Source organism: Sander lucioperca, chromosome 2 (assembly GCF_008315115.2).
Source record: "Sander lucioperca isolate FBNREF2018 chromosome 2, SLUC_FBN_1.2, whole genome shotgun sequence".
Classification (NCBI taxonomy): Eukaryota; Metazoa; Chordata; class Actinopteri; order Perciformes; family Percidae; genus Sander; species Sander lucioperca.
The window spans coordinates 37,194,722-37,214,646 of record NC_050174.1 but is presented as its reverse complement, the minus strand read 5'-3'; the positions used below and the strand labels follow the sequence as shown (position 1 = coordinate 37,214,646).

General features: G+C 40.3%; 1 protein-coding gene across 4 annotated transcripts; it reads right to left on the bottom strand.

Annotated features, from left to right (window-relative positions):
• Positions 1-13,383: 13,383 nt before the first annotated feature.
• LOC116054429 (type-2 ice-structuring protein-like) lies at positions 13,384-19,538 on the bottom strand. 4 transcript variants are annotated; one of them, XM_031305987.2, is made up of 5 exons: positions 19,402-19,538; positions 17,398-17,588; positions 14,167-14,301; positions 13,985-14,096; positions 13,384-13,710 (listed from the first exon to the last, which is right to left on the bottom strand). In XM_031305987.2, the coding sequence occupies exons 1-5, from the start codon at positions 19,454-19,456 to the stop codon at positions 13,643-13,645; spliced, it is 561 nt and encodes a 186-aa protein (XP_031161847.1). In that variant the 5' UTR covers positions 19,457-19,538; the 3' UTR covers positions 13,384-13,642. The 4 variants fall into 4 exon arrangements, with proteins under 4 accessions (XP_031161847.1, XP_031161848.1, XP_031161849.1 ...); XM_031305988.1 differs by having other exon boundaries at positions 17,398-17,570; positions 19,402-19,537; XM_031305989.1 differs by having other exon boundaries at positions 17,398-17,513; positions 19,402-19,537.
• Positions 19,539-19,925: the final 387 nt, after the last annotated feature.

The window sequence follows — 19,925 nt, the reverse complement described above, 5'->3', positions numbered from 1 at the left end:
TACGCATAGACACAGATGCATACATACATGCATACACATGCACATTTACATTTTTTTTTTCTTTTCCATTTATCTTCTTCGTTTCTATCTACATCAAACCGAATAATAACCCATCCAAACTAGACTTAGTATATAAGCCTAGGAACCATACAGTCAGTATACAATACAAACACCTCAAGTCCTTTTCGTATCCATTCAATATATTCATTTTAAATAGTCTCTTAAAATTGCTCATTGTTGTTCTGCATTACCCTGAGTCTGTTGTGTGATCATCCCCTGAATGAACTAATACTCCTCGACACTGTGCATCAATATAAGGTTTCCTTTCAAGGTCTGGCAAATTTTTCTACAGTGGAGATAGACAGATGGATGTAAAGTGGCATTCTAATGTGCACCAGCAGGATGACGGATCGGCTGAAGTATTGAGCTGTTTCATGATAATAAAAAAGAACAAAAAGTTATCTCTGTAGGGATCCTTTCCATAATGTCAGACACTTAGAATAATAATCCTGGCATTGTCAGTGGCAAATCAAGAACTTTTGTGGTGTAAGATGAAGGTGCGCAATTGCCCATTAACGGTAAATTGCAGCTTATTTCACGACTGCCGAGGTCTAGCTTACAGTTTTTCTCCATTGGTTTGGCTCATTTCTTGAAACAGAAATTACATTCTCAAAACTCTAAGATCATTTGGCAAAACAGTCTTACAGTTCAGCACAACACTGTAGCTCACTTGCAAAAGCTCTTTTCTCTCCCAAAACTGTTCACTCATGCTTCAAAACTAAATTCCTTTCCCATATAAAGAGTCTGTGCCACGAAAATGGCAAAGATCCTTCTCAATTGCTTTGGCTCATTTCTTGAAACAGACCGGACATTCTCAACACTCTTTTGCCAAAATAACCTGGATGGTTCAGCACAACACCATGGTTCACCTGCAAAAGCTCATATCTCTCCCAAAACAGTTCACTCATGCGTCAAAACTAAATTTCTTTCTCATTTAAATAGTCAGTGCCCCCAAAATGCTTCGTCCCTTTGGCATTGTGTAAGCACTGCAAGTCAAAATGTTTAGATGTTTTGTCACTATGGCAGAGGACCATTGAAATATCCCTCATGTCCACCTTTCAGTCTTAGCCCTTCCTTCATTGACAATGGTTACTGTACTGTTTTTTGTCTAGCTAACTACGGTGGCCGACAGGGTCAAACGCCCTGCAACTTAAGAAAACACACGCAAATAGACAAAACTCAAGCAAATTAAGAAAACAACTTCATTAATTTGACAACACATGCGCAGCATTCAGCAAACGCTCTGCAAATACACACAACACAACCAAATACATAAATGCGCTGCAAATACACACAACACACCAAATAGATAAACGCGCTGCAAATATGAAACGATGCAAAAAGAAAAGCACACAAACTCAGAAAACAAATGCAACAAAAAAACACTGCATCCAGATTACACAACGGAAGTTCTCCAGACCTCTAGAGGGAGCAGCTAGTGGAACAGCTGGATTTTCGACCACACGGGGAGAGAGCGCTCTGCCTTTTTATTAGAGTCGGGTATGGCTGCAGCCTGGAGAACTCCATAGATTGTATATTAAATTCATATTATTAGGGCCCGAGCGCTGACAGCGGCGAAGGCCCTATTGAAACTGAAGGAATTATTATTATTCTTTTCCCGGCAAATGAATTGGCTTTTTGAGGGGCTTAACATATTCAAAAACTCACCAAATTTGGCGGTTGCATCAAGTCTGGTGAAAAAATGGCTCGCTAGCGCCCCCTACAATGTTAAAAAAATTGAGCCCCTGCAGTGCGTTTAACGTAGACTCACGAAACTTGGTACACATATGTACCATGTCAAGATGTACAAAAAACGTCATTGAAGCCATACCCTAAGCCCAACAGGAAGTCCGCCATTTTGATTTCAAAGTTCGAAATTAGTGCGATTTTGGCCATTTCCACATGTCGTACTTTAACGAACTCCTCCTAGAGATTTCATCCGATCAACTTCAAATTCGGTCTGTGCCATCTTAAGACATTAAAGATGAAAAGTTGTTAAAAGAAAAACTTTTCGTCATAGGGCATGGCCGTGGCGGGGCGGCCATTTTGTGCGTTTCGCCGCCGAAACAGGAAGTGGGTGTAACTCGAGTGTACATTGTCCGATTGGCTCGAAACTTTCCAGGATTCATAAGAGTCCAACCTTGAGGACAAATAAAGGCCGATATTTACTTAAAGTCATAGCGCCCCCTAGTGGCAACAGGAAGTAGGCCTAAAAGTCAAGGTGCTATACTTTAACGAACTCCTAGAGATTTCATCCGATGTACTTCAAACTTGGTCTCTATCATCCCAACACCTTAAAGATGAAAAGTTATTAAAAGAAAAACTTTTCGTCTGACGGTGTGGGCGTGGCGTGGCGGCCATTTTGAGTGTTGAGCGATGAACAAATAAATTGTTGTAACTTGAGTGTACGTTGTCGTATCTGCCCGAAAATTCTCACGATTGACAAGGGTCCAGGCCTGAGGACACCTACAGGCCATATTTGACTTTTGGTCATAGCGCCCCCCGCTGGCAACAGGAAATGCGCCTTATATGACAAACATCATCCGATTTACATGAAACTTAGAATGTGTGGTCTACATGTGATAATGAGCCGGCCCCTATAATATAACCACGCTCACTTACTCAGGCCACGCCCCCTTTCATAACATTTGTACCGTTTAAGGTAGAGTCTTGTGTGAGGTGTCATTGAACTCAGCAGAGTTCCTTCTTCATTGGTGATGGTTTGGCCCGCCCCCTATGCTTAAGCCACGCCCCCTTTCATGAATGCTGATCCATCTAAGGTAGAGTCTTGTGTGAGGTGTCATTGAACTCAGCAGAGAGTTGCTTCTTCATTGGTGATGGTTTGGCCCGCCCCCTATGCTTAAGCCACGCCCCCTTTCATAACATTTGAACCATCTAAGGTAGAGTCTTGTGTGAGGTATCATTGAACGCAGCAGAGAGTTCCCTTTTCATTGGTGACGATTTGCGGTGTCTGAGTGCCGCGCAAATGCACGGTCGCAAGGAGCGGCGACCGCCGGTGACCCCGACACGCGCAGAGGAGCGAGGGCCCGTCCATCGCTGCTTGCAGCTTTAATTATTATTATTATTATTATTAATAACATAATATATTAATAATATACAGTCTATGCTCCCGTCTCATGCCCTCCTGGCTGGTGCCGTCCCCGAGCTTCGGCTTTTCAAAATAAAAGCTTGCGTCTGGTCCGCTATGTGTTTGTACTTTGGTGTGTTGGATGTTTGTGAACTAAACAGTACAGCAATCATGCTAATGAATACAATAACTTTTTCAGCAGATGTCTTACTTACAACACGATGGAGTTAGCAAAGCAGTTTTGTGTTTATATGTGCGAGTGGGATTTATTCAGTTTGATACCCACGGTAAATTGGCTGGTAAATCCTGTCTGTTTTTTGTATTTCAAGAGCGAATTGCTCCACAATATGAATACAGATTGATCATTTATTTTGTTGGTAACCATTGTTGTATAATCGACTTGAGGAGGCCTATACTTCAGTAATGCACCTTTCGGACCTTGAAATTAAACCCTCTCATGTAATATGGCTTAAACAAACGTCAACATTAAACGCTGATGCAGTTTTAAATGTTTTACCACGAGTTTACAGACGTCTTTGCTGATTGAGTATCACCTGTGACCTGAGCCGAGACACACCCACCAAACGAGAGAAAACATATCTCAAACATAGACTTAATATTTACAGTCTATGCAGTCTCTCTCTCTCTCTCCCTCTCTCTCTCTCTCCCTCTCTCCCTCTCTCCCTCTCTCCCTCTCTCTCCCTCTCCCCATGGGGTCGAAAATAGAGGTCTGAGAACTTCCGTTGTGTAATCTGGATGCAGCGTTTTTTTTTGTTGCATTTGTTTTCTGGGTTTGTGTGTTTTTCTTTTTGCATCGTTTCATTTTTGCAGCACGTTTATCTATTTGGTGTGTTGTGTGTATTTGCAGCGCGTTTATCTATTTGGTGTGTTGTGTGTATTTGCAGCACGTTTATGTATTTGGTTGTGTTCTGTGTATTTGCAGCGCGTTTATGTATTTGGTTGTGTTGTGTGTATTTGCAGTGCATTTATCTATTTGGTTGTGTTGTGTGTATTTGCAGTGCGTTTGCCACCGTAGCTAACAGAATACAACTGTGTATAAAACTGAAAAAAAAAAATAAATAAATAGGATTTTAGGGTAAGAGTAGCCTCCAAGGTTTGACATCACACATTGCACTCATACTGCCAAGGAAATTGTAACCATTTTTATTCACACACAAAGTAACTTCCATACATCAGAGTAAAAATAAAATGTATACAGCATAATATACTGTAATATAAACACACAAACAAAAAACAAGGAAAATTATATGTAGCCTACAGTGCTGTAAATAAAGCTGGAGTTTCACAACTAACAGTTCTTCACTGGTCGCTGTCCTCACCCTCCCTCTCCTGACCACCGTCCTCACCCTCCTGGCCATCCACACACTGCTGTCTGTCTGGCCACAGATTCTCGTCCACATCACAGCGTATATTCTCCCTTGCGATGCAACGAGGAAAGCAACGGCGTGCATGTCGCAACCATCCCCTACACTGATCTCCTGTAATATCCTCACACGCAGCGTCCATTGCATGGAGCAGGGACCTCTGATCTTGACCCTGATGCTCATACACTCTCCACCTCCTAGCGGAGAAATACTCACCAATAGGATTGAGGAAAGGAGAGTAAGGTGGTAGGAACACCATGACCATCCTTGGATGAATAGTGAACCAGGCCCTGATGAGCGGGCCACGGTGGAAATTCACATTGTCCCATACAATGACATATTGTGGTAGGTGAGGCCCTACGGGACCTCTCTCATTTTCAGGGATCAAATCAAAATGAAGGTGGTCCAAGAAGATGAGGAGCTTCTGTGTATTGTATGGGCCAAGACTGGGGATGTGAGTGGCCACACCATTCTCAGAAATGGCAGCACACAGTTATATTGCCCCCTCGCTTGCCTGGGACATCCACCGTGGCCCGGTGGCTAATAATATTACGGCCACGTCTTCGGCTCTTGGCCAGGATGAAGCCAGCTTCATCCACAAACACAAGGATGTGAGGGGTCTCGTTTCCTTTCCAATGCCATTATTCTCTAGCCTGGTCCTACCAGACTCTCGTACATTTCATTTGTACAGAGAGTCTGGCCTCTCTCCATTGACAAGTGTTAACTTCCTTGAAGGCGGGTACTCTGTTGAAGTTTAAAACTATTGGATCTGCCCAGAGCCACTCTGGATCTGCCATAACCAATCGCTAACGTTTGGTCGTGACGTCTGTCATGCGCATGTGCAACAAGAGGGGAGACCGACAACTATCGGCTTATATTTAGCATTAGCATCGCTAGCGTTAGCCTTAGCCAACTCCTTCACCACTAACAGAACGAGCTGGAAAATCAAACTTTTCCCGAACCCCGTGGGGAGGAGGGCCATAACATTATGGCCACCAACACAACTCAGCAAAGATTGCTCTTGCTCGGGCTTTAACTTCTGGATATTCGGCAGCGTTGCTGCCACAACGGACCGAATGGCTTCGCTCGCATCTTTCTAGTGCACGTCCTCAACGTCATCGTTCTCAGCCACTCCCTCTGTTCACTGATTGGACCGCCAAATATTTGACCGGAGAAAACCCAAGAATATACCGCAAACCCAGACGGAGTACTGAAGGGAAATGAAAATTGAGCGGAAGTAAGTAGGAGGGTGGAGCCAGGCTAATTATTCTCTACAATAGAGTAGAAAAAGAAAACATCAAATCAGTCATACAGAAGAGTCATACACTACAGTTACAATTACATAGGAATATTCTATGTTCTCCACAAGTTCAATATACTTGTAATTACACTGGTCCAATTAAATAAGGCCACGCATCATACAGATGTCCTTTGATCATTTATTTCCACCTTTTTGTCGTAAGACACCGTGAAAACTACAAGAAAAATAAACACATAAAATACAATTAGTCAAATATACTTCTTTCAGTCATTTTACAGTCTCTTAAGCACATTTCCTTAAGTAGACGGGCCCCACAATGTTAGCGTCACAACAGTACAGAAAGAGCATTAAATGCAAAGAAATTACAACAAATATTAAACACAAATATGACAAGGCTGAAATACAAAAAGCACAATTACCGTGTGCGCCTCTTGGACCGTGTAAAATCTTTGTTTGAGGCCGTACATTTTTTCTCTGCAGCCACGTTGGCTCTCTCTCTGTATTCCTCTCACCCACAATGCAACAGGTGAGGCCTTCACTAAACTCTGGTTATTTGACCTCAACATCAAAAATGACATTTGTAATAAAGCAACAATTTAAACAAAAAATATTTTTAAGGTAAAATATTTTAGTACAGTTTTAAATCCAACATCCCTTTTTAAACTCTTAATTACATTTTTAATGTTTTTAATTACTGTATGAATTCAAACACTAATGAAATTAGCAAAATATAGACTTAAACATGAAAACTCAGTAACACTGTCCCTCAGACAGTTACAATACTATTGGCCACTACTCCAGTGGTTCCAAACCTGGGGTACATGTACCCCTATGCAGAGGTACTACAGGGGGTATTTGACAGAAAGGGGAGGGGGAAAATCATCAATGACTAGACTTACTGAAATGTTACAGTAAAACCCACAGTATTAGATAGATTTACATGGGAGGCACTAATTGCAGCCCTTTTTCTTATTGTATGTTATATTCTTCAAAATAAGGATTATAATGATAATTGCATCATACAGTAAGCTGCAGTTTTTAGGCAAAATGTTGACGTCAGATAAATCAAATACTTTCGTACCTGGATTACCTGGATTCAGAAATCAGGTAAAGTGGGTACTGAAGCCAAACAAGTTTGGGAACCACTGCTTAATTGTAAAAAGGTTATAATGATGGACAACCAGTAACTGACTTACATGTACATACTGGTACCGCAGCTCTTTCACTCTATCAGAGTTCCTCTCAAATAGTCCCCTGTAAATTTGCTTCATTGTCATCTGATGCTTCTTCAATATCCGATCTATTGTGGAGATGCTTGCATGACATTTTGGAATATGGCATTGTCTTGTAGGATTGTAGCGCGGATCTGTCTCAATGTTATGGCATTATTTGCAATCACCATGTTACAGATCTCTTGTTCTTGTTGTTCAATGAGAAGTTTTCCTCTGCCACCCGTGCGAGGTTGTCGTCCAATCCTAGACATAGAATTCAAAGGACAACACTCCATTCGTAATGTATACCTTATGTATTCCTTACAGAATGAGTTACCAATGTAATTGTATTGTTGTTTTACTTACAGTAACTTTACCACAATTCTAATGCATCGCTGCACTGTGACTGGAATACTATTCAATTCAATTTTATTTATAGTATCAAATCATAACAAGAGTTATCTCGAGACACTTTACAGATAGAGTAGGTCTAGACCACACTCTATAAAGCCCCAACAATTCCAATAGTTCCCCCAAGAGCAAGCATTAGCAGAGGCTATTGCGACAGTGGCGAGGAAAAACTCCCTTTTAGGAAGAAACCTCGGCAGACCCAGACTCTTGGTGGGCGGTGTCTGACGGTTGGGGTTATGACGGTACAGGATGTAGCGTGGCACAGCAGAGCATGGGTGAACGCGGTGGACGCAGCAGGACGTAGCCGGGCATTGCAGGGAATCGTAGAGCGTAGCAGGGTGTAGCAGGTCCATAGCCACAGCTGCACCCAAGACCCAGGTCTTGGTGTCGCCCTAATCCGAGGCGATGTTCTGGGTGAAGAAGAAACATAAGGACTCCGGGGAGTAAACTCCCCAGAGCTAGGTTAGTAACAAGCACTTCTGAGACAGGATGTGCATAAAAGGAAACAAAAGAAAAGAGCGTGTCATAAGAAGGAACTTCCTCGGCAGTCTAGAATTATAACAGCATAACTAGGAGAGGCACTATATTATTGTTTATACGATAGGTATATCTGATGACTGTAAAGAGAAGCAGAGAAAAGCGGCAGTGCTGTGTCTGCAGCTATGCACCCTGCCCCGCCGGTCTAGGCGTTCACTGCAACTCCTCACTCCCTAACTCTAAGCTTTATCAAAGAGGAGAGTTTTCAGTTTAGTCTTAAATGTAGCGACGGTGTCTGCCCCCCGAACCCAGATTGGGAGCTGGTTCCACAGGAGAGGAGCCTGGTAGCTGAAGGCTCTGCCTCCCATTATACTTTTAGAGACTCTAGGAACCACAAGTAACTCTGCATTCTGGGAGCGTAGGGCTCTAGTGGGACAATAAGGTACTAAGAGGTCCTCAAGATATGAAGGAGCTTGACCATTTAGAGCTTTATAGGTCAGAAGAAGGATTTTAAATTCAATCCTGGATTTTACAGGAAGCCAATGGAGAGAAGCTAATACAGGAGAAATATGATCTGTTCTCTTAGTTCTTGTCAGAACACGCGCTGCAGCATTCTGGATCAGCTGGAGAGTCCTAAGGGACTTATTTGAGGATCCTGATAATAAGGAATTACAGTAGTCCAGCCTGGAAGTAACAAATGCATGGACTAGTTTTTCAGCATCGTTTTGAGACAGGATGTTCCTAATTTTAGCAATGTTATGAAGGTGAAAAAAGGCTGTTCTAGAGGTTTGTTTTAGATGGGCGTTAAAGGATAGATCCTGATCAAAAATAACTCCTAGATTTCTGACAGTAGTATTGGAGGCCAGGGCAATGCCATCCAGAGTAATTATATCTTCGGCTAATGAGGTTCGTAGGTGTTTTCGGGCCCAGCACAATAACTTTTATATCTTTAATGCATGCTTGAAGTTTAGCTAGCTGGCTGGTTTCGTCTGGCTTGATTGACAGATATAATTGGGTGTCATCCGCATAACAGTGAAAGTTAATTGAGTGTTTCCTAATAATACTGCCTAGAGGAAGCATGTATAAGGAGAATAGAATTGGTCCAAGCACTGAGCCTTGAGGAACGCCATGGTTAATTTTAGCGTAATGGGAGGGTTTATTGTTAACATTAACAAATTGCGATCGATCAGAGAAGTAGGACTTAAACTAGTTTAGTGCGATTCCTTTAATGCCAACTAAATGTTCCAGTCTCTGTAAGAGGATGGTATGGTCAATAGTATCGAATGCAGCACTAAGATCTAATAAGACAAGTACGGAGACAAGTCCTTTGTCTGATGCAGTTATAAGGTCGTTAGTGATTTTCACCAGTGCCGTCTCTGTGCTATGATGCTTTCTAAATCCTGACTGAAAGTCCTCAAATAAGCTATTGCTATGTAGAAAATCACATAACTGATTAGCGACTACTTTCTCAAGGATCTTGGAGAGAAAGGGAAGGTTAGATATAGGTCTATAGTTGGCTAAGACCTCAGGATCGAGGGTGGGTTTTTTCAGTAGAGGTTTTATCACAGCTACTTTAAATGACTGCGGTACATAACCTGTCAATAAAGACATATTTATCATATCTAGCAATGAAGTGTTAACCACGGGTAACGCTTCTTTAAGTAGCCTCGTAGGGATGGGGTCCAAGAGACAGGTAGATGGGTTTGCTGAAGAGACCTTTAGCATTAATTGTTGAGGGTTTATAGGATAAAGGCAATCTAAGTATATGTCAGGTCTAGTCGTTCTTTCTAGCAGTCTGTCAGTTAAAGGTGACCCATTAGAGGTTGGGGGCAAGTGGTGATGAATAGTATCTCTAATAGTTATAATTTTATCGTTAAAGAAACTCATGAAGTCATCACTACTCAGAGCTATAGGAATAGATGGCTCAATAGAGCTGTGGCTATCTGTCAGCCTGGCTACAGTGCTGAAAAGAAACCTTGGGTTGTTCTTATTTTCTTCTATTAGTGATGAATAGTAGTCTGATCTGGCCTTTCTTAGGGTCTTCCTATAGGTTTTCAGACTGTCTTGCCACTCTAAACGAGATTCTTCCAGTTTGGTGGAACGCCATTTACTTTCAAGTTTGCGCGAGATTTGCTTTAATTTACGAGTGTGGGAGTTATACCAAGGTGCTAGTTTCCTTTGCTTCATCGTCTTCTTTTTAAGGGGAGCAACAGAGTCTAAAGTAGTCCGTAGGCAGGCCGTAGCACCGTCTATGAAATTATCAATTTGAGAGGGACTAAAGTTTACATAAAGATCCTCTGTTATATTAAAGCACGGTAATGAGTTTAGTGCTGTTGGAATATATTCCTTGAATTTAGCTATAGCACTGTCAGATAGGCTTCTAGTGTAGAAGCTTTTATCTAATTTCGTATAATCGGGTAGTAAGAATTCGAAAGTTATTAAGAAGTGGTCTGATAATAAAGGATTTTGCGGGAATACTATTACGTCTTCAATTTTGATGCCATATGCCAGCACAAGGTCAAGGGTGTGGTTAAAACAGTGCGTGGCCTCATGCACACTCTGACTGAAACCAATAGAATCTAGCAGTGAATTGAAAGCAGTACTAAGGCTATTGCTGTCAACGTCCACATGGATATTAAAATCACCTACAATAAGTACTTTGTCTGATTTTAGGACTACACATGATAAAAACGCTGAGAATTCCGTTAAAAACTCAGAATATGGACCTGGTGCTCGGTAGACAACAACAAATATAATAGGCTGTACTGTTTTCCATGTTGGATGCTGAAGATTAAGAACGAGATTTTCAAAAGAGTTATAATTTAGTTTAGGTTTAGGATTAATTAACAGGTTTGAGTCAAATATGGCTGCATCTCCCCCTCCTCGGCCTGAGCCTCTAGGAATTTGAGTATTAATATGAGTGGGAGGAGTGGCTTCATTTAGACTGACATACTCTTCATGGCCCAGCCATGTTTCAGTTAGACAGAATAGATCAATTTGATTATCGGATATCAATTTGTTTACTAGTATTGCTTTAGAAGACAGAGATCTGATATTTAGTAGACCACATCTAATTTTCCTATCCTGTTCTATCATTGCAGGGGTAGTTGTAATTCCAATTAGGTTGTTAAGTATTGCCCCTCTTTTGGTTACCTGTGATTTAACTGATCTGAGTCGAGTTACAGACACTGTCTCATTTTTTGGGGCAGGTTGTGGCTGACGTGAACTGGGTGCTAAATTGACTATGTTTGCAGTCAACTTCTTATTACAGTTTACTACTGTAAACTGTATCATCAATACTATAAATAATAAACTATGGAATAGTTTATTTTCTCCAATATTTTTGTCATTTTTAGTATCATAACATCCCAATGACTGACAGACACACACACACACACACACACACACACACACACACACACACACACACACACAAATAGGTAAATGAGTAAATAAATATATATTTCTTGCTCTATGCACAGTGTCCTGTCCTATACAACATATAATTCCATCATTGACTGACTACATACCTGTTTTCCCTGCGAAAGGTTTGGATGATGGAGGAGACTGTAGAGCGAGGCACATTAGGCTGCACTCGGCGACCTGCCTCCGCCATTGTGAGGCCATGGTTGATGACATGGTCTATAATTGTGGCCCAAATTTCATCCGGGACAGCATGGTGTCTTCGTGCTCCTCGGCCTCTTCCCCCTATTCCACCACCATGCACCCTTACTCCTCCTCCTCTTCTTCGTCTTTTTCCTCTTCCTCGAGCAGGCAGTTGCCCTTGTTCATTTACTTGGCCTGGTGCCTCCATGTTCAGAAATTGTACTGGTCCTGCATGGTCAAGCTCTATATATACACACATGTTTGGCAGCATTCACAATCATGGACAGCACCTGTCAGGTAACTAAACATACTGTTTGATTGGTCATCTGAGATGTGTGAAACTCCTCCTTCGTTAGTCAAGTTCTAGTTTCACCTGCCTGTCAATTGCTGTAATCAATTTATCAAATGTTCCAAGATAGACAGATATATTGTATTCATGGTATTATGTTCTTGACTAATTTTGACAATTGAACAGACTATTGTGCATGTGATGACTTATACAATGAAATGACGCTGACACGTTTTGGAGAGAACAACCATTAGACTGAGAATCAACAATCAGTTTAGATCAACAAGATCTATTCACCTGGAAATTGTGCTAAATGTAGGCTACCTGTACTTAATCATTTGCAAATATGTACTGAGACATTGAGACATGTACTAAGACATTTGCAATTTGATGAAATGAATGAGAAATTAAATTCTGTTGTGAACAATTGCCAAGTGGTTTGGAGGTTTGTCCATGTTGTTTTGAGAATGTCATTTCTGTTTCAAGAAATGAGCCAAATGGAGTGCCAATGGAGAAAAACTGTAATACTGGACCAATTTAAAAAGTTGTTCCTATAAATCACAGAAAATAAGGTCAATGTTGACTGACTTTACCCTTTTAATACATTTTAAAAAGAAAATTGGGTGGTAGTTTATTCAACACCAGCAGAATAAGCTTAGAGTAAATACTAAATACAAAACATCCCAATTACCTCAGCTTCAGCTCAAGCCATTCTTCTCGGAACGTAGAGGAAACAGCGACCATCTTTCTTTCTCCAATAGACCTTTTTCATGGCAGACATGTTGACATGTAATAGTAGGAAAAGCACAGGTGTATTCAAAACCATTAATGATGGCTGCATTCCACTTAGGAGAGGCCCTGGTATTGTTCATGCTGACTCACTGAAATAGCTTACTGGGACACTTGATGGAATTGAGCCATCGTTAAGGTTATCAATTTCAGCTGTGCTTTTCCTACTATGACAAGTCAGAGGAGAAGGGGAGGACTCTGAATAAGCCTCTAAGGCTTCGTTCCTCTCTTGCACTGTAATTGCATGTTAAAGTCTATGTACTTTATATATTTGTGCAAATACACTACACAGAATTGAAGACAGCTGATTCCACTGAGTTATTCATTTGTTTGTCAGCCCTGTATCTACACATGTATCTATGCCTGCACTGTTCTTTATAAAAGATAAATATGGTGTAAAATGCGAGAGCTTTTAGACGTGATGTGAATAAAACTCTAAAGGGCACACTGAAAAAAAGGATACATTTAAAAAAAATATTTAATTATGATATAATAAAATAAATCATAAATAGTAAATCTCTTAATCTTTACATTTTGTTTATATATAATGTAATTGATTCATTATTCCTTCATTTTCCCTATTGCTTTTGCTTAATTTCTAGATCATTCATAAATATAATGGCAAACAGCGTGGGAGAGAGCACACCCTTGTTCTACACTAAATGGGATTGGAACCCAACCTGTTCTTTTGTCAGATGCCTATCTGTGAAGTTGTTTTCTGTTTTGTGACATTGACATATAGTACAAAATCTGCTGTTAGGTGAAATTTAACAAGAATAGATAAAAAAGAAGAGACTGAGACCAGCTTGTTTCAATGCTCCAGAGTTTTAATTCAAAGTGCACCAAAGATGAGTTTGTGCTAAAAGCGTTCTTTTCACAACATATCCATTCTTCTCTTAATAAAGGTCAAAGAGGAAGTCAGGAAGTTTGGTTACAGCCAAACGGAGAATTAAAGATGTGATTACACATGAGACTGATGACGCAGAGAAATCCACACTGTCACACGCCCAGAAGATGTTTGTGCGTGGTAGGCACAATTTATCTCTGTGTCAGCTCAGGAGATTCTTATAGGTTGGTGGCACAGACAGATGGAAGTGTATTGGAACACTGGATATCATCCCAGCAGTTGTGCACTGGGAACACAAGAAACACAGGAGTCATTAAGAGCTTTAATATCTCAACAGAAGGAATATCAGTGACACTAAAGGCCAAAATCTCTTCACAAAACAGAGGAAGCTTCATGACAGGTACTAAAAAATATTTACATGTTGCGAAACAGAGCAATTTGTGGTGTTTATCACCCATTCATTATGCATCACTTCAGAGTTTAACTCTAACATTGTTATTTATGACATCTGTCATTTAACTCCATACAGATGTCCTGGTAATTCATTTGTTGTGATTTACCTCCGTAATTCATCTCGATACAATTCTGGTTGCCACCTGCATTGTTGGGTTCACCTGCACACCAGAATGTAAAGGAGAAAGGTCTGCCATCACTCCAGAACCAAGCATTGTTCTGTAGAAAAGATGTAGAAGTTAAAATGTGACATCCTATCCCTAATCAGACCTTTTGTATGATATATTACCTTCTGGGAATCGGTGCCTCCAATCCAGGTGATTGGATTACCATGAGTATGTTGCGTGATCATCGTCTGAATGAACTGATACTCCTCGACACTGTGCACCGATGCAAGGTTTCCTTTCAAGGACAGGCAGTTTTTCTACAGGGGAGACAGACAGACAGACAGACAGACAGATGTGAAGCTGCATTTTAATGTGGTCTCCTCCACCAGCAGGAGGATGGAGGTTTGGCTCAAATATTGAGCTGGTTGCAGTAAATATTTGTTGATGAGGTGATGGTAGTTTTGCAGTGTTTAATGTCACTGTTGTACTGTGGTCTCTGCTACATTGGCAGCTTTAATTAGGAGGTGTTGTCTTTGGTTGCATTTGTTTGATTTTCACCAACACTGTGCACTTCTGTAGCACCACAAGCAGTTGAAAATGTCAACTGAACTGCAAAATATCTCAACATCTACTACATTTTTGGCACTAAATGTAGTTCAGACTAGTTGACGGATATGGGTTTTTCATTGGTCGATGCAGCTCCAAATATTTAGAGAGCAGGACGGCCTATGGCCGATACATAATGCCGATATCATGTTGTTGTTCTTTTTTGCATCTGACAATATACAACAAATTAATAAGAATAAGAATAACAAATGAGACAACACTGCTGAATTCAAATGAACATTTATTTAACACAGTTATTGTCTACATCGTCTGTTTAGTGGGTTAGTCCTAGGCTATAACTTTCAGCAGTTTTTAAAACGTTTTCAAAACATTTCATTGTTGTGTCCACTAAAAGTCTTCACAGCTACACCTGCTTACTGTCCCACAACCATCCCAAATGATAAATCTGATAAATGATTTACATGTCTGCAGTAAGAGTGGGGGCTGGGGACACCCATACACTATTTTTTGTAGCCCTGTAAGCTAGTTAGCTGGTTAAAGGATTTCTACACTCAGTACGTTTACATGCACATATATTCCACTATTATTCCGTCTATGACAATATTCGGAATTTGATTCAGGTCATGTAAACAGCATATTTTGTTTGGATTTTCCGAATAAGGCCTTTTTCCGAATATAGCGTTTTCCAATTAAGACATGTGGGATATGCTGGTATTATTCTGGTTTTAGAGGCATTCTTTAGACATAAATACAGCAAATTTCGGAATATGCGTCTCAATCTGGGTTTTTACCACAGTTTACATCCTCTTGCCTGTTTACGGCTTACAGTCAGCTCTGTGCGTTGCTATGGTTGCTGTACACAAACCAACCAGCCAACAGTTTGCAAGGCTGCAGACCACTGACTGTAAAAAAAAATAGCTGCAGACCCGGTAGAGATGCATGCCCAAAAGATAAGAAGGAGAAACATAAACTTTATCAAAGACTGTCAACAGGTTTTTCAAGAAGGTGGTTGAAGGACGCTGTCTTCGCACGGTCGAACAAGTCCACCACCGCTGGAAAACTTTGAAAAAACGTGTTTTGCACGGCTGCATGTAAATGGGATTATTAGTGGAATATACTCTTTTATTAGCCATGGAAACAGCTTAGTCGGAATATATTCTTTTAAGGAAAAGGTCAAAAAACTGAATATTATGTGCATGTAAACGTAGTCGTGATGTCTGCCTGTAGAATGGTAAAATTAACAGAAGGGAGAGCGCTAACTTGCTTCTACAGCAACCACACTGACAAGGCTCTCTACGGATGTGTCTGCAGACATTTTTTGTTAATTGGTCTTGTGAGCACAGGCATCAGCCGATCTCAAAATGGGATGAATATGCCGACCGATAGATCGGTTTAGTAAGCATGTAAAAGTTTCTATACCCAACTTTTGAATAAAAAAGATTGACTTGTACTTTTAATTTCACTTGGTGTTTTTAAGTTAGTAGTACCTAATGTGACTAAGGCAATCACTTGCAACAAATATTTGAAGTTTTGAGGTAAAAGATTGAGTTTTATGAAGTCAGTGTTGAGTTATGGATAATTAAAACGATTGACAAGAAACTAATAAATATTGAGTTCAGTGAACATGAAATACAGAGTTTTTATACTTAAAACTATTCAGTTATGTTAATTTAGTATTTCCGAGTCATCGGTACATATACTGATAATATTTGAGTTGGCTTAATTAGTATTTTAATTTAACAGTAATAAAAAATACAAGTTCACGTTACTTCTAATATTTAAGCTCTAACATAATCTCAGACTTTTAAGATTATAAACTCAAAAACATTGTGGCAACTGATTGCCTCATATTTTTGGAGTACTGCTTATTTATTCTGGTTTACAATGCACTTGTTCAGACATTCAGAGATGATGAATCCCAGTGACTCTTGTGACTTTTCCGAAGTGCCACCACAAGGTTCAAGTTTGTGTCTATGAATAAAATTGAACAAACTATTGGATGGATTGTGATGATAAGTGGTTTATCATTTATGTTCCCCTCAGGATTAACTGCAATAACTTTGGTGATCTCTGACTTTTCATCTAGCGCCATAATCAGGTCAACATTTTAATGTGTCCAATAGGCTACTTTGGTTTATGACCACATATCTGCAGAACTAAATACATTCCTGTTCTGTGTGTCTGGTGCTTATTAGCAAATGTTAGCATCCTATAAGCTTTAAACAAAGAGTGAACAAGCATTATACAGTGTTTGCATCAACAGGTTAGCACTGTCAATGTTAGCATCCTGATGTTAGCATTTTGCTCAAACCTGCCATGTCTAATTAAAGCTCCTAGCATGACAGGGGGCCCTATCTTGCACCCAGCGCAGCGCAGCGCAAAGCCCGACGCAAGTGTCTTTGCTAGTTTAAGACCAACGCAGTTGTCAATTTCCCGCCCAGCGCCACGTCGTTTAAATAGCAAATGCACCTGCGCCCATGGGCGTGCTGGTCTTACAGGGAGGTGTGTTCAGGTGAATTCTTGGCGTATTGCTATCTTGAGGCAGCGGGAAGTGATCGCGCCGTTGACCAACAAAAACCTGATCTAAAGTCAATAGCGCAGCATTTCATTGTTATTTTAACAGCAAATTAGTAAAATGCGCCTAGCCTCGTGCAGAGCACACGCACATTTGCTTGTGACACACACAGGGAAGCGCAGCAGCACACAAACATGCAAAAGATTACAAATAAAAATATAGTCTTGTTTGTCCGTTAGTTGGTAAGCTATCTCAAATACTACTTAATCTATTTTAAAGGAAATTGGGTGGAAAGGTTATTCAATACCAGCAGAATATACTTTCTGATTACCTCAGCGTCAGCCCAATCCAGTGCTCTAGGAACGTAGAGGAAACAGCGATCATTGTGTTTATTCCAAGAAGCAGGACAAGAAGGGCCATCTGTGTAGTTGGAAGCGTCATCTGTGTTGATGGAAGTGTCAACTGTGTTGATGGAAGCGACATCTGTGTAGTTGGAAGTGACATCTGTGTAGTTGGAAGCGTCTATGAAGACAGAGAGTCATGAACAGATGATTTCACTGAGTTAATTATATGTTTGTCAGCACTTAATCTACACATGTTTCTATGCCTGCCCTGTTCGTTATGAAGGTAAATGGTGTAAAACATGAGAGCTTATAGAGTTGTAGAATATGATTTGAGTACTTAACTAAAATCTGAACTTGTATTTTGAAAATTTTGAAATTTTCAATCAGAAAATATTCACACACCTATTTAAATGTGAATTCCCAAAAAATATTCACAAAAGGGTAGATTGATATTGACACAAATACAATTTCAGCTGCAACATTTACTCTTTTTTTTAAACTGGAGTTCATTTTCCAGTACGACCACAAGTCAGTGAGTACAACCCCACCAATCAGTCACTGCAATGTGCAATGTGCTCTCTGCAACACTTCTTGCGATAAATGTGGTGCAAAACAAATTTGTAGCTGAGGACATAGCTCTATGGTGGACATAATGTTAGGCTGTGGAGCTTTGAGCAAACAGAGCGGGGGAAGCAGGGTTGCTGGGGAGCAGGGAAGATTATTGATCACCTCCCTTCAGAATGTTTGAATTTTGTCACACTCCCAGACACAGTGCATAAATGTTCCTTTAGCCTCATTGCATTTACAAAACAAACAAACAAATGTCAGGTAGATTACTGTTGTATTTATTTAATTTGACAGGAGTTGTATATGTCTGCATCAGCCAATTATATTGGAGTAGCTTTAAATTAGAGTTTTTTTTTTTTCTGAGAAGTTTTTTTTCAACCGCTTTTCCGTCCTCTTTTAAGTCCACCCTCCATGTCTAAAGTCTGGTTATTTGATGTTTATTTAGAGCTAGATGCAAGCCAGTTACTGTAGATATTGATCAAATCTAGTTATAATTTATTCTAAGGATAAGAGTGCAGGAATCCAGACTGATTGGTTTTGCATAGAAAAAATAAAGTTCCTCACTTGGAGATATTTAAAAGAGAGGTCATTAGAATCCTATCCACCTACTGTACTTATTCCTTTCTTTGCCCATATTTAGAATCCTGCATCCATCTTGCCTGGTTTAAATAAAACATTGCCTGGGCTGAATTGTGACAGAGAGTCCAATATGTTCATATTTTCTTTAAAATTAACTATATTAAGAACTATAGGGTAAGCAGTATGTGCTCTTCAGTACTTTCTGAAACACTGCCTTCAGCACCTTGGTGTCGGCTCCAAGGAAGCAGGCGGTAAGCTCTAGGTCCTGCAGCCGCAGCATGGAAAAGTCCTGCATTCAGCTGATGCGTGTGAATATTTATTTTAAAATATTTAAACATAGCCATAAGTTCAGAAACGGAACTTCAGGTTTTTGTTCTAACTTAACAGGGCTCAACTCAAGTCTATAAGCTCTCGCATTTTGCATTGCATTTACACAACTTCTCTTATTTAGACAAAGTTAAAGGGGAACAATGCAGTTTTTTTTAGCTTAATTTACCTTAAATGAACAGCTTCGGAGTCATTGGAATGGTTATATGACTTTTTTTGAGTTGAATGGTGGTCGTCTCGCTTCCCCCTAGCGCCTTCCCGCTTAGTGATGGAGTTTTTCACACATCGTCATGGCTAAGCCGGCAAAAAAGAAGCATAAAGCTAGGAAAGCATTGTCGGAGGAACAGAGAAAGAGGAAACGTCAGACTGACCGAGCGAGGAGTCAGACACAAGTAAACATAGGAGCTGCCAAATATCTATTCTGAAGCTGTAGGGGGAGCGCTAATAGAGAAACCTGCGAGCAAAAAGCGAAGAAATGGCCAAAACTGCATAGTGCCCCTTTAAACACTGAAACTCACCACCAGCTGTAGTCAGAGCCATCATGGCACAAACGAGTAGAGACACGGTCAGCATCTTGGTGGCGGAGATAATGCAGATAATTCTTCTTTCTCAGATTCAGCCTGTGGTCTTCCTGTGTGGAGCTACTGAACAAGAGGAAAAACTAGCTTTTATACACGTCTGTTACAAAATTTCTCTTTTCTGTTAATATTAAACTGTTTGCATGGTAGAAAGCCAAAATACTGCTGGCATTCTCACGAGATTATACTGACCTTGTGAAAAGCACAGAATGCTCCTGAGGTCAGAGCATGCGGATGAGATGCCCTGCCTGACCAAAGATAAGAGACAACATCGCCTTTTGTATTATGACTTCATCTTAAACATAAAAAAGCTGCTGTTGAAGCTATCATTAGTCATTCTTTTCTGTACTTTGCTGTGAGTGCTGTAAAATTGACTTCTACTTGCAAGTAAAAAACGAACTTTGAGAAGAACTTCAGCATTCCTGTCTATTCTTTGATAAATAATTATCCTTACCTTAATCAAT

Coding starts and splice junctions, on each gene's coding strand:
- LOC116054429 (XM_031305987.2), bottom strand. CDS start 19,456: ATGCTGACCGTGTCTCTACTCGTTTGTGCCATGATGGCTCTGACTACA. Junction 14,302..17,397: donor TGGATTGGGCTGACGCTGAG/GTAATCAGAAAG, acceptor TCTCCCCTGTAG/AAAAACTGCCTGTCCTTGAA. Junction 14,097..14,166: donor GAGGCACCGATTCCCAGAAG/GTAATATATCAT, acceptor TCTTTTCTACAG/AACAATGCTTGGTTCTGGAG.